General features: G+C 40.0%; 1 protein-coding gene across 1 annotated transcript in view; it reads left to right on the top strand.

Annotated features, from left to right (window-relative positions):
- CTTNBP2 (cortactin binding protein 2) overlaps positions 1-14,918 on the top strand; it is a 161,126-nt gene that overhangs the window by 111,472 nt on the left and 34,736 nt on the right. Inside the window, exons 11-12 of the mRNA XM_065884453.1 lie at positions 1,815-1,910; positions 3,120-3,199. Coding sequence (XP_065740525.1) covers positions 1,815-1,910; positions 3,120-3,199 — 176 coding nt within the window. The remainder of the gene's footprint in view (positions 1-1,814; positions 1,911-3,119; positions 3,200-14,918) is intronic.

Genomic DNA, 14,918 nt, shown 5'->3' with positions numbered 1-14,918 from the left:
TCAGCGTATTATATTAGAAAGTATTTTATTTTGTTCACACATATATGCTAAATCACTTTCGAAACATATATTACCAATAGCTTTTAAAGCAAATTATTCACAACTTAGTTTTATGGATCATTGTTATAATCATAAAATAATTATTACAGAAGAATTATTAGATTATATTTTATTATAATCTAATAAAGATTATAATAAATCTTTATTATATAATTAATTTAGAAGTGCATTAAAAAAATAAGTCATAAATGATTCTCAGGAACACATTTGCCCAGAAAATGCAGTATTATTTAAGGTGTGGTTTTGCCCAGGGGTCAAATAAACGAAGTCCTCACGGCTATGTTTTGAACGAAATGGCCCTCCACCCTCAGCCCTCATCCAGCTGATCTGGAAACTGGGGAAGGCAAATGGGTATTCACCAGCATCAGATCCAGGTACTTCTGTGAGCAGTGGGTGCTAAGGCCTGACCGTTCTGGTGTTCATTCTTGTCCCAGAGGTGCGGGGCACCCAAGAAGCATTTCAGATCTAAAAATCATTGAGTTTTGTGGGTAAAGGCTTTCGTTTAGTACCTGGCTGTGGCCACTTGATAACTGGTAGTTACAGGCATACCTCAGGGATATTGTGGGTTCAGTTCCAGACCACCGCAATAAACAATACCCCAGTGAAGCGAGTCACATGTATTGGTTTCTCAGTGCATATAAACGTTATTTATAATGTATTGCAGTCTATTAAGTGTAAAATAGCATTGTCTAAAAAACTATGTACATACCTGAATTTAAAAACTTTTTTTGCTAAAAAATGCTGACTATCATCTGAACCTTCGGCAAGTCATAATCTTTTTGCAATAGTAACATCAGAGATCACTGATCACAGATCACCATAACAAATATAATAATAACGAAAACGTTTGAAATATTGTGAGAATTACCAAAAATGTTACACAGGCACAAAGTGAGAAAATGCTGTTGGAAAAATGGCGCTGATAGACTTGTTCCATGCAGGGTCAAGAGCTTTTAGTTTGTAAATAACACAAGCTCTGCAGTGGGCAGTAAAGCAAAGCACAATAAAAGGAGGCATGCCTGCACACCACTGTTATTATGTATGTATATAAGTAACTTTATTGATAACCTCAACTGGATTAAAGGGACCAAGGGCAACAGAGAAGCAGTGAGTTACAGGTAGGGTATGCACGTGTGTTGGAGGTATGCTGAGAAGAGGTATTTGAGAATTGATCTGTGGAAGGAAGAGATGGAAACAAGTACTGAGGACTAATGCCTCCCCAGAGTGGACACTTACGAACTGGGACCCTTTTCTGAGCAAGAGTGAGCAGGGGGCCCAGACTGTGAAAAGGTTTGCTTTATTCTGAGCCCCTGATGTTAACTGTTTTCACTAGAATCCAAAAATTTGTTGGAAAGTGGGGCAAGGACCAGATCATAAAGGACCTGTTATCTCATCCAAAGTGCTCGGGCTTTGTGAAACAGGCACTGGAAGAACCATGAAAGGTTATGATCTGCTTTGTCCTTGAAAACTCCACCCTGGACATGTTTGGTTGTATTTTCACCAGGTTTCTTTCAACCCCTTGTAAGAACAGCTTTGGAGAAGGCTGTAGCTTGAAGGCCTCCTCTTGACCATCCACAAAAATTATATGAGGGAGTTAACCCTTTGTGTGACCCTTTCCATAGTCTGTCTGTGTCTCTGACAGTCTAAGCTCTGGAGTCCTTTGGGGTCTCACACAGGACATCGTTCATTGACTCTTATAAGAAGAATTACTTTTAAGCTTCTCTTGATATTTCATTTTATCTTTTTTGCACTAGGAAATGTGCCGTGGTCAGCAGGTCAGAGCTTCACCCAGTCCCCGTGGGACTTTCTGAGAACGAATAAAGCAGAGCAGGTCACTGCGCTTTTGTCAGGTAAGGATATTCCAGACTGAGGTGATGTTGGGAGACTTTGCATCGTGAGTGTTTCACAGCACAGGCTCTGAATCTGCATGGTTTTGTCCTGTGTCCTCAGGCCACACATGTGTGACTCCCACTACTAATTAATTAGATGTTTTTTGAAATGTTTAAGAAGAGGAAAATCAAAAGCCATGTTTCTGATACCTGTGGTAACGCCTGTCCTGATCATTGATTGCTGAGATTCTGATTGTATTTCTCTTTAGGAACAAACTGATGTGCTTATAAGAGAGTGACAGATACCATGTTAAGAGCAGTGTCTTTTATTGCTGTCAAATCCATGTGATTATTAGGGTACAGGCTAATTTCAGTGAGCATCTACTCTGTGCTAGGCTCTGTTGTTTACAACACAATACAAGTATAAATTCATGTAATCCTTACAACAGCCCAATTAAGGTCCGTATTTATGTTTATCCTCATTTTATGTACAAGGAAATTGAGGCTCAGAGAGATTGATTTTCTCGTCTGAGTACATAAAGCTAGTACATAGTATAGAAATTCTCAATTTCTCAGCCCTTAACTCTAAAAGGCTACTGATTTCATCATGCATTTCCCAGACTTGGGAATGGAGCTTTTCAAAATTCAGTTTGAACTAATAAAATTCTATTTTATTGCTTGAATGATACTTAAGTTTAAAACAAGTGTGAGACCATTCCACAAAATTCCTTCAGGCTGAAACACCATATTGAGAGAGTGGCTGAACACGGAAGGGGGTCGGGGGCAGGGGACAGAGTTTGGGAATGCACCCATACATTAGTGCTGGCAAGGCTAGAACTTTCTGAGGATTGGGATTATCTCTGATGACATTTGCTTATAAACAGTAAAATATTGAATCCAGCAATCAGAGCAAATACAAGCTATAGTTTTGGAGCCTGGATCTGAATGCCCTGGTAGTGATTGACAGGAGATGGGTGGGTTCCCGGGGGAAGGTAGGGGCAGCTGGGGAGCTCTTGGGAGGCCAGCGGCAGGGGCTGTCAGTCAATACAAAGTGTTACAGTATTTTCACGATGGTAAAGGCACACTGGTGCCTCTTGGCTAAATGTCAGCTCTGCCTACATAAGTCAATAAACATGTTGTATCTTTTATGATAGGCTCTTTTATGTTTTGATCATTTATACAGTTCACAAGAAGAGCCCATTTTTCCTTCCATTTGCTTCTTTCTCACAGGGCCGCAGGAAGGCTGCCTCAGTAGCGTGACCTATGCCTCTATGATCCCTCTGCAGATGCTACAGAACTACCTCAGGCTGGTAGGTGGACCTGCCAAGTAGGGTCTTACACTGCCAGCCCTGACACGCACTCTGTGCTCTGACCTCATGACTTTCCTGAACAGCCCCCTCCCTGGACAATTGCTGGTACCTTCCTTCTCGATTTCTGTCACAGTCATCCAGGTGTCCGTTGCCAGGACCCAGACAGTACCTGTGACCTGCCAAGTGTTTTAATTTGGGCAGAAGGAGGATGTCTTCCCCTAACAAGGACTTGACATCAAGTAATTGATCATCAGTATGGAAGAGAATGACTATAGATTTCAAGATGCCTGGCTGTGAACTTTTATAATTTAAAATTGAGTAAATATGCTAGCATTAATTAGTGTATTAATTTGGCCACTTCAGCAGAAACAATTATAGCATAAACAGTATAGAAGTTTATTTTTCTCAAACACAGCAAGTCCCAGCAGATGAAGGACCCAGGGAGGAGGAAGGCTCAGGGTGAGCCCTGCGGGTCTTAGCACCTTCCCTCTCCAGGGCTGCTACCCCTGGGCGTCATGTGTGTGGTTTTGGTCAGACAGTCGCCACTCCTGCTCTCAGGTTCCAGCCTGAGGGAGGAGAGCCAGGAGGGCAAGTTCCTTCCTTTCAGAGGAGTCATACACACCTTTACTGCCCACATCCCATTGACCAGAATTTAGACACTTGTCCACGCCTAGTGGGAGTGTGGTCTTGCTGGGCCGCCATGCACCAAGCTAAAAGACGTAGTTCTGTTATTAAAAGGAAGGAGGAGAATATGATTATCAGGAGAGAGTAGTAAATTCTAGATACAAAATGGATAAATTCAATGCTTTGCATTTGTCCAGTACTTATTACATGGCAGGCAATGTGAGGTGGAAAACACCATCCATTTTATAGACGAGGAACTTGAAGCAGAGAGGTAAGATAACGTGCTCAAGGCCACAGAGCCAGTGAGAGATAAAGCCAGGATTGTGCAAGTCCCTGACACACACGTGTGTCTCTGTGTGTGAGACACATCTAAAACTAATATTGAAGGTATAAAACATTAAGTAAACAATCATTTTGTCTTAATTTGGAAAGCTTTTTTAAAAATGAATGGGTTTGACCTTTTACAAACGTTGTTTCTATTAACTGTGAATTGATGTCTTTGTTCCTGATATAAAGAAGTTTTCAAAATTATTCGGTTCATCTCGGGAGGCGGCTCACCATTGGGACTGACCTTTGTAAAAGCAGCCACAGTAGCATGTAAACATTCAGAGGCTTTGCAGTTTAGGAAAGATGGTGTCTTCTAAATCTGATACATTCACTCTTTCTTTTGCTTTTGCAATTTGCTTCCTTCTTCTTGAAGCAACACAGTAAGCCTGAGTGTTACATAGAAATGGGAAGGAAGCTGTCTTATTCCTTTGCTTCAGTGAAGGTTGAAGTTGTGTGACCAACTGGTTTTCAGGAATGTGAGCCTAGGCTTTCAGTAGAATCAGCTGGTGGAATCAGGGCTTTTCACTTACCTGTCTAGACGATAAAATGACTAGAAAGGTGATGCAGCTGATTACAACTGCACCTTAGCCTTGACTGAGTAGGTCTGTCAAATGAAATGTCTGCTAGTCACGCTATATACGGCACCTTCCAAGTACATTTGTGTGTGTGTGCCTCGTAAGGCAGAAAACAGTTTAGCTCCAGATGACCAGCAAACCAGAGGCTAAATTAACTCAGCTGTGAGTTCTATTGTCAATTTAATGAGCATACACAAAGGGCTTTTTTAAATCCAACAATTAACCCTTGGATGCAGATAATGAAAATTTGTCACTCATCAGCAATCACTTTAAAGTGATTCAGGCAATAATAACACAGAATCCTTGTGACTGTTTCTTCTTCCATACAAGATTATAAACCCCTTATGGAGATCAACCACGTGAGATACATTTTTGTATTCAGTTTAGTTATTTAATTCAGTTGTTTGACACCTGTTTGTGGAGAGCCTCCTAAATGCAAGCAGTGTTTTAGAAACTTAGAGGATATAGCTATGTATAAGATGCATTCCCTGACCTCATGGAGCTTACGTTCTAGTGGGGGGAGACAGATAAAAAACAAATGAATAAATACATCTGTAATGTGATACCCAGTACTAATTATAAGCATAAAGAGAAATAAAGCAGATAAGGAGGTAAAGAGCTAATGGAAGGGATGGCAGAAAGCTTTTGAATGGAGTTGTTAGGAAAAACCTTCCTATAATGATACGTAAACAGAAAGCTAGATGAAGTGAAGGTTGTAGCCTTGGGGAGGGTGTTTGAAGCAGAGGGAACAGCTGGTACAAAAGTGTCTAGACTGGCAATGAGGTCTGAGAGGTGACCAGAAGCCAGATCATGCAGGACCAAGGTGGGAACTTTGAATTTTATTCCAGTTATGATAGGAAGCCACTGGGTAGGACTTGAGCTAGAGTGACATATCCACCCGGTGCCAGAGTAACTATAGTCCTACTGATGTGTCTTTGAATTGTTGAAAATCTGTATGATAGATATGCAAACCTAGTAATACCTGACTTTTATTGAGTATTTATTGCAGGCATACCTCACTTTATCACACTTCATACGCACTGCATTTTTATTTTTTTAACAAATTGAAAGTTTGTTGGCAATTCTGTGTAGAGCAAATCTGTTGGTGCCATTTTTTCCACCAGCATTTGCTCACTTCGTGTCTCTGTGTCATATTTTGGTAATTCTCCCAATATTTCAAACGTTTTCATTATTATTATATTTGTTGTCATCGATCTGTGGTCAGTGACCATTGATGTTACTACTACCACTCACTGAAGGCTCAGATGATGGTTAGCATTTTTTAGCAATAAACTATTTTTTAATTAAGGTATGTACATTGTTTTTTAAACAATGCTATAGCACACTTAATAGACTACAGTATAGTATAAACATAAACATAACCTTTAAATGCACTGGAAACCAGAATAGTCATGTGACTCACTTTATAGCGATACTCACTCTATTGCAGTGGTCTGGAACCAGACCTGCAGTGTCTCTGAGATATGCCTGTATATGCCAAGCTCTCTTCTAAGTTTATAGATTGTCTCATTTAAACATGCTATGAGGTAGCTACTTATACCAGTTACTCCCATTTTACAGGTGAATAAACCAAGACTCAAAGTAATTTGCCCTCAGCAAGAAAGTAGTAAAGTCTAAGGAATTGAACCTAGGCTGTCTTCTGTTCTCATGCGTGTTATCAGAGTTTATGCTAGTTATTAACCTGTTGGTTAAGGCATAGTTGTAGTAAGCAGTTTTTACTAGGTGTGTAAATGTGCTAAACAAAATGCATGTATTAAAGCCCTTATGCAAGAAACCAAACGCAGTGAAACCTTTAAATCAGGCTTTTTGGTCTTGTTTAAATGATGTTAATTTTAAATACTTTCATTGAATAATTACATAATACAAGTGAATTTTAAGTCTCCATCCTTGAGATAATAGGAGACATTTAACTTAATTGAGTTTGAATCACTAATAACATTATAATAGTTGAACTTTTTATTAACTCAAACTTTTCTCTTAGCCAGTTTGCAACTTTTATTAGCTTATTAATAACCCTGTAATTTAATAATTCAATGAATGTGAATAATTATTATATTTAGAAAAATACATGAGATAACCCTGATCTGAGCTCTATTTTTTTTTATTCTTTTTTTTTTTACATCTTTATTGGAATATATTTGCTTTACAATGGTGTGTTACTTTCTGCTTTATTATAACAAACTGAATCAGCTATACATATATCCCCATATCTCGTCCCTCTTGCATCTTCCTCTCACCCTCCCTATCGCACCCATTAGGTTGTCACAGAGCACCGAGCTCATCTCCCTGTGCTATGTGGCTGCTTCCCACTAGCTATCTATTTTTACATTTGGTAGAGTATATATGTCCATGCCACTCTCTCACTTCGTCCCAGCTAACCCTTCCCCTTCCCCGTGTCCTCAAGTCCACTCTTATGTCTGTGTCTTTATTCCTGTCCTGCCCCTAAGTTCTTCAGAAACAATTTCTTTCTTTCTTTTTTTTAGATTCCATATCTATGTGTTAGCATATCGCATTTGTTTTTCTCTTTCTGATTTACTTCATTCTGTATGACAGTCTCTAGGTCCATCTACCTCACTACAAATAACTCCATTTCGTTTTTTTTTTTTTTGCGGTATGCGGGCCTCCCACCACCATGGCCCGCCCCCATACAGCCGCGGAGCACAGGCTCCTGACGCGCAGGCCCAGATCCCCCCGGACCAGGGCAAGAACCTGCGTCCCCCGCATCGGCAGGCGGACTCCCAACCACTGCGCCACCAGGGAAGCCTCGTTTTTTTTTTTTAACATCTTAGTTGGAGTATAATTGCTTTACAATGGTGTGTTAATTTCTGCTTTACTTCATTCTGTATGACAGACTCTAGGTCCATCCATCTCACTATAAATAATGCAATTTCGTTTCTTTTTATGGCTGAGTAATATTCCGTTGTATATATGTGCCACATCTTTATCTTTTCATATCTCAGTGGACATTTAGGTTGCTTCCATGTCCTGGCTATTGTAAATAGAGCTGCAGTGAAAATTGTGGTACATGACTCTTTTTGAATTATGGTTTTCTCAGGGTATATGCCCAGTAGTGGGATTGCTGGATCATGTGGTAGTTCTATTTTTAATTTTTTAAGGAACCTCCGTGCTATTCTCCATAGTGGCTATATCAATTCACATTCCTACCAACAGTGCAAGAGGGTTCCTTTTTCTCCACACCCTCTCCAGCATTTATTGTTTGTACATTTTGTGATGATGGCCATTCTGACTGGTGTGAGGTGATACCTCATTGTAGCTTTGATTTGCATTTCGCTGATGATTAGTGATGTTGAACATTGTTTCATGTGTTTGTTGACAATCTGTATATCTTCTTTGGAGAAATGTCTGTTTAGGTCTTCTGCCCATTTTTGGATTGGGTTGTTTGCTTTTTTGATATTGAGCTGCATGAGCTGCTTGTAACTTTTGGAGATTAATCCTTTGTCAGTTGCTTCATTTGCAAATATTTTCTCCCAGTCTGAGGGCTGTCTTTTCGTCTTGTTTATGTTTTTCTTTGCTGTGCAAAAGCTTTTAAGTTTCATTAGGTCCCATTTGTTTGTTCTTGTTTTTATTTCCAGTTCTCTAGGAGGTGGGTCAAAAAGGATCTTCCTGTGATTTATGTCATAGAGTGTTCTGCCTATGTTTTCCTCTAAGAGATTTATAGTCTCTGGCCTTACATTTAGGTTTTTATTCCATTTTGAGTTTATTTTTGTGTGTGGTGTTAGGGAGTGTTCTAATTTCATTCTTTTACTTGTAGATGTCCAGTTTTCCCAGCACCACTTATTGAAAAGCCTGTTGTTCTCCATGGTATATTCTTGCCGCCTTTAGCAAAGATAAGGTGACCATATGTGCATGGGTTGACCTCTGGGCTTTCTCTTCTATTCCATTGATCTATGTTTCTGTTTTTGTGCCAGTACCATAGTGTCTTGATTACTGTAGCTTTGTAGTATAGTCTGAAGTCTGGGAGCCTGATTCCTCCAGCTCCGTTTTTCTTTCTCAAGGTTGCTTTAGCAATTCGGGGTCTTTTATGTTTCCATACAAATTGTGAAATTTTTTGTTCTAGTTCTGTGAAAAATGCCATTGGTAGTTTGATAGGGATTGCATTGAATCTGTGGATTGCTTTGGGTAGTATAGTCAGTTTCACAATGTTGATTCTTCCATTCCAAGAACATGCCATATCTCTCTATCTCTTTGTATCATCTTTAATTTCTTTCATCAGTGTCCTATAGTTTTCTGCATACAGGTCTTTTGTCTCCCTAGGTAGGTTTATTCCTAGGTACTTTATTCTTTTTGTTGCAGTGGTAAATGGGAGTGTTCTCTTAATTTCTCTTTCAGATTTTTCATCACTAGTGCGTAGGAATGCAAGAGATTTCTGTGCATTAATTTTGTATCCTGCAATTTTACCAAATTCATTGATTAGCTCTAGTAGTTTTCTGGTGGCATCTTTAGGATTCTCTATATATAGTGTCATGTCATCTGCAAACAGTGACAGTTTTACGTCTTCTTTTGCAATTTGGATTCCTGTTATTTCTTTTTCTTCTCTGATTGCTGTGGCTAAAACTTCCAAAACTATGTTGAATAATAGTGGTGAGAGTGGACAGCCTCGTCCTTTTCCTGATCTTAGAGGAAATGGTTTCAGTTTTTCAGCATTGAGAACAATGTTGGCTGTGGGTTTGTCATATATGGCCTTTATTTGTTGAGGTAAGTTCCCTCTGTGCCTACTTTCTGGAGGGTTTTTATCATAAATGGGTGTTGAATTATGTCAAAAGCTTTCTCTGCATCTATTGAGATGATCATATGATTTTTCTGCTTCAATTTGTTAATATGGTGTATCACATTGTTTGATATGCATATATTGAGAATCCTTGCATCTCTGGGATAAACCCCACTTGATCATGGTGTATGATCCTTTGGTGTGATGTTGGATTCTGTTTGCTAGTATTGTGTTGAGGATTTTTGCATCTGTGTCCTTTAGTGATATTGGCCTGTAGTTTTCTTTTTTGTGTGGCATCTTTGTCTGGTTTTGGTATCAGGATTATTATGGCCTCATAGAATGAGTTTGGGAGTATTCCTCCCTTTGCTGTATTTTGGACAAGTTTGAGAAGGATAGGTGTTAGCTCTTCTCTAAATGTTTGATAGAATTCGCCCGTGAAGCCATCTGGTCCTGGGCTTCTGTTTGTTGGAAGATTTTTTATCACAGTTTCAATTTCAGTGCTTGTGATTGGTCTCTTCATGTTTTCTCATTCTTCCTGGTTCAGTCTCAGGAGGTTGTGCTTTTCTAAGAATTTGTCCATTTCTTCCAGGTTGTCCATTTTATTGGCATATAGTTGCTTGTAGTAATCCCTCATGATTCTTTGTATTTCTGCAGTATCAGTTGTTACTTCTCCTTTTTCATTTCTAATTCTGTTGATTTGAGTCTTCTGCATTTATTTCTTGATGAGTCTGGCTAGTGGTTTATCAATGTTGTTTATCTTCTCAAAGAACCTGCTTTTAGTTTTATTGATCTGTGTTATCATTTCCTTCATTTCTTTTTCATTTATTTCTGATCTGATCTTGGTGATTTCCTTCCTTCTGCTAACTTTGGGGTGTTTTTGTTCTTCTTTCTCTAATTGCTTTAGGTGTAAGTTTAGATTGTTTATTTGAGGTGTTTCTTGTTTCTTAAGGTAGGATTGTATTGCTATAAACTTCCCTCCTAGAACTGCTTTTGCTTCATCCAGTAGGTTTTGGGTCGTCGTGTTTTCATTGTCAGTTGTGTCTAGGTATTTTTTGATTTCCTCTGATTTCTTCAGTGATCTCTTGGTTATTCAGTAGTGTATTGTTTAGTCTCCATGTGTTTGTATTTGTAAACAAACAAATCTGTAAAAAAATACAGATTTTTTCCTGTAATTAATATCTAGTCTCATAGTGTTGTGGTCAGAAAAGATACTTGATACCATTTCAGTTTCTTGAATTTACTGAGGTTTTATTTGTGACCCAAGGTATGATCTGTCCTGGACAGTGTTCCATGAGCACTTGAGAGGAAAGTGTATTTTGTTGTTTTTGGATGGAATGTCCTATAAATATCAATTAAATCCGTCTTGTTTAATGTATCATTTAAAGCTTGTGTTTCCTTATTTATTTTCATCTTGGATGATCTGTCCATTGGTGAAAGTGGGGTGTTAAAGTGCCCTACTATGACTGTGTTACTGTCGACTTCTCCCTTTTATGGCTGTCAGCATTTGCTGTATGTACTGAGGTGCTCCTATGTTGGGTGTGTAAATATTTACAATATTATATATTCTCCTTGGTTTGATCCCTTGATCATTATGTAGTATCCTTCTTTGTCTCTTGTAATAGTCTTTGTGTTAAAGTCTATTTTGTCTGATGTGAGAATTGCTTCTCTAGGTTTCTTCTGATTTCCATTTGCTGGAATATCTTTTTCTATCCCCTCACTTTCAGTCTGTATGTGTCCCTAGGTCTGAAGTGGGTCTCTTGTAGACAGCATATATACAGGTCTTGTTTTTGTATCCATTCAACCAGTGTATGTCTTTTGGTTGGAGCATTTAATCCATTTACATTTAATGTAATGATCGATATATATGTTCCTATTACCATTTTTTAAATTGTTTTGGGTTTGTTACTGTAGGTCTTTTCCTTCTCTTGTGTTTCCCACCTAAAGAAGTTCCTTTAGCATTTGTAGTAAAGCTGGTTTGGTGGTGCTGAATTCTCTTAGCTTTTGATGTCTTTAAAAGTTTTAATTTCTCCATCGAATCTGAATGAGATCCTTGCTGGGTAGAGTAATCTTGGTTGTAGGTTTTTCCCTTTCATCACTTTAAATCTTTCCTGCCCCTTCCTTGTGGCTTGCAGAGATCTGCTGTTAAGCTTATGGGGATTCCCTTGTATGTTATTTGTTGCTTTTCCCTTGCTGCTTTTTTTTTAGCGGTACGTGGGCCTCTCACTGTTGTGGCATCTCCCATTGTGGAGCACAGACTCCAGACACGCAGGCTCAGTGGCCATGGCTCACGGGCCCAGCCGCTCCGCGGCATGTGGGATCTTCCCGGACCGGGGCATGAACCCGTGTCCCCTGCATCGGCAGGCGGACTCTCAACCACTGCGCCACCAGGGAAGCCCTCCCTTGCTGCTTTTAATAGTTTTTCTTTGTATTTAATTTTTGATAGTTTGATTAACATGTGTGTTGGTGTATTTCTCCTTGGATTTATCCTGTATGTCACTCTCTGTGCTTCCTGGACTTGATTGACTCTTTCCTTTCCCATATTAGGGAAGTTTTCAACTATAATCTCTTCAAATATTTTCTCAGTCCCTTTCTTTTTCTCTTCTTCTTCTGGGACCTCTATAATTCGAATGTTGGTGCATTTAATGTCCCAGTGGTCTCTGAGACTGTCCTCAATTCTTTTCCTTTTTTCTTTATTCTGCTCTGCAGTAGTTATTTCCACTATTTTATCTTCCAGGTCACTTATCCTTTCTTCTTCCTCAGTTATTCTGCTATTGAATTCTTCTAGAGAATTTTTAGTTTCATTTATTGTGTTGTTCATCATTGTTTGTTTGCTCTTTAGTTCTTCTAGGTCCTTGTTAAATGTTTCTTGTATTTTCTGCATTCTATATCCAAGATTATTTTATCATCTTTACTATCATTACTCTGAATTCTTTTTCAGGTAGAATGCCTATTTCCTCTTCATTTGTTTGGTCTGGTGGGTTTTTATCTTGCTCCTTCATCTGCTGCATATTTCTGTGTCTTCTGATTTTGCTTATCTTACTGTGTTTGGGGCACCTTTTCACAGGCTGCAGCTTCGTAGTTCCCATTGTTTTTGGTGTCTGCCCCCAGTGGCTAAGGTTGGTTCAGTGGGTTGTGTAGGCTTCCTGGTGGAGGGGACTGGTGCCTGTGTTCTGATGAATGAGGCTGGATCTTGTCTTTCTGGTGGGCAGAACTGCGTCTGGTGGTGTGTTTTGGGGTGTCTGTGACCTTATTATGTTTTTAGGCAGCCTCTCTGCTAATGTGTGGGGTTGTGTTCTTGTCTTGCTAGTTGTTTGGCGTAGGGTGTCCAGCACTGTAGGTTGCTGGTCGTTCAGTGGAGCTGGGTCCTAGCGTTTTGATGGAGATCTCTGGGAGAGCTTTCACCGTTTGATATTACATGTATCTGGGAGGTCTCTGGTTGACCAATGTCCTGAACTTGGCTTTCCCAACTCTGAGGCTCAGGCCTGACACCCATCTGGATCACCAAGACCCTGTCAGCCACATGGCCAGGTACGTGGGCAGTTTCTTGCCTTTTGGGAAGTCTGAGGTCTTCTGCCAGCATTCAGTAGGTGTTCTGTAGGAGTTGTTCTATGTGTAGATGTATTTCTGATGTATTTGTGGGGAGGAAGGTGATCTCCATATCTTACTCCTCTTTCATCTGGAAGGTCCCTTGAGCCCTATTTTTTTTTTTTTTTTTTTTTTGTGGTATGCGGGCCTCTCACTGTTGTGGCCTCTCCCGTTGCAGAGCACAGGCTCCGAACGCACAGGCTTAGCGGCCATGGCTCACGGGCCTAGCCACTCACGGCATGTGGGATCTTCCAGGACTGGACCACAAACCCGTGTCCCCTGCATTGGTAGGCTGGCTCTCAACCACTGCGCCACCAGGGAAACCCAAGCCCTAATTTTAAATGTACAGCACAGAATCCCCATGGACACAATTCTTGAGAATTAAATTGGCTATCCACTCAAGTATGTGCCATGCTCATTATCAAGAATTATCACTAGGAGATTCTACTTAGTCTTCATACATTCCCAAAATAAGTTTGCTATGTTCCCATAGAAGTAATGTTGTAAATGATGGTTACATATCTAAGACGGCCCACAAAAGCTCATCAACCCCTTTAGCAGATGACCAAGTTTAGCCTGAGCTTATTCAGAGTATGGAGGGGCAATGCTGGGTAAGGTCGTAGTGGAAGAATGATGCCAGTTCCCTGGTATGAGGAAGAGGTGATTCCAACACCAGTGGATCCTTGGCTTCCCTGGCTACAGTGCAAGAAGATTCTGGCCAGTAGGGCAAGTGTCAGCCCAGAGGAGGTCTGGAGCAGCAAGAGTTCATGAGTGCCAGAGGTGAGGTGACCAGGGGGAAATTATATCCAAGAATTATATCTTTTAGTTTTACTTTTTAAATAGTTATGACACCCAAGTTACTACTTCTGTGTTAATAAGTGAGGGCCTATCTTTATTTGAAGTTAGTAACCAAGTCTGATCTTGGCTTTATTTTTTTTTTTTTTTTTTGCGGTACACAGGCCTCTCACTGTTGTGGCCTCTCCCGTTGCGGAGCATAGGTTCTGGATGCGCAGGCTCAGTTGCCATGGCTCATGGGCCCAGCCGCTCTGCGGCATGTGGGATCTTCCCGGAATGGGGCACAAACCCGTGTCCCATACATCTGCAGGCGGACTCCCAACCACTGCGCCACCAGGGAAGCCCTGATCTTGGCTTTTATGGTTTCACTAAGCTAATTTTTAAAAGCATATAGTATGGGTGTCCCTCTGTGTGTGAAGTATAATTTCTCTTGAATTCCATTATTCTCTTACACCTATTCTATAAAGAGGGACCTCAGCAAATGCTTAAAACCCCTAACATGAAAGACTGGTTTTGTGTATCCCTGATGCTGGATGTGCCAATATTGTTTGGAGGGATTTTACATGAATAAGTTGACAGTAACTGTATTGTATGTGGCTCTAAAGTCATATATAAATCAGTTCTTTAAAAATTAAGTTCCGGAAGAGGTTGGAATGAACATCTTAGCTATAAAGCATGTCCTTTTATTTTATAACCATTCCAATTTTATTAGCTTGGTAATGACCTTTTATTTTTCATTCTTTTTTAAGTTCAGCATCTCAACACAACTTGGCCTAAAACCGTCTCAGAGTAGTAGAAGCTCTTCCTCAGACTCTGACAAGTGACGCTCCAAACGAAAGTTGAAGTTTATTGCTTTAAAATAATGCCACAAGTCTGAAAACACATTGCAGGTGCTACATTGACCCTAGTGGAGACTATAGCTCCTCTGGTAAACTCCATTCTGCAGAAAAACACTGTGGAGGGAAAAAAATAAAGGGATGGATGGGATTTTGTGGAGGTCATTGTTTCCATTTAATCCAGAAGTCATTTGCCTCACAAAGCACTAATTGACATGTGATAAGAG

The sequence above is a fragment of the Phocoena phocoena genome, chromosome 9, assembly GCF_963924675.1.
Source record: "Phocoena phocoena chromosome 9, mPhoPho1.1, whole genome shotgun sequence".
Taxonomy (NCBI): Eukaryota; Metazoa; Chordata; class Mammalia; order Artiodactyla; family Phocoenidae; genus Phocoena; species Phocoena phocoena.
This window is presented reverse-complemented; position numbering and strand designations above follow the sequence as displayed.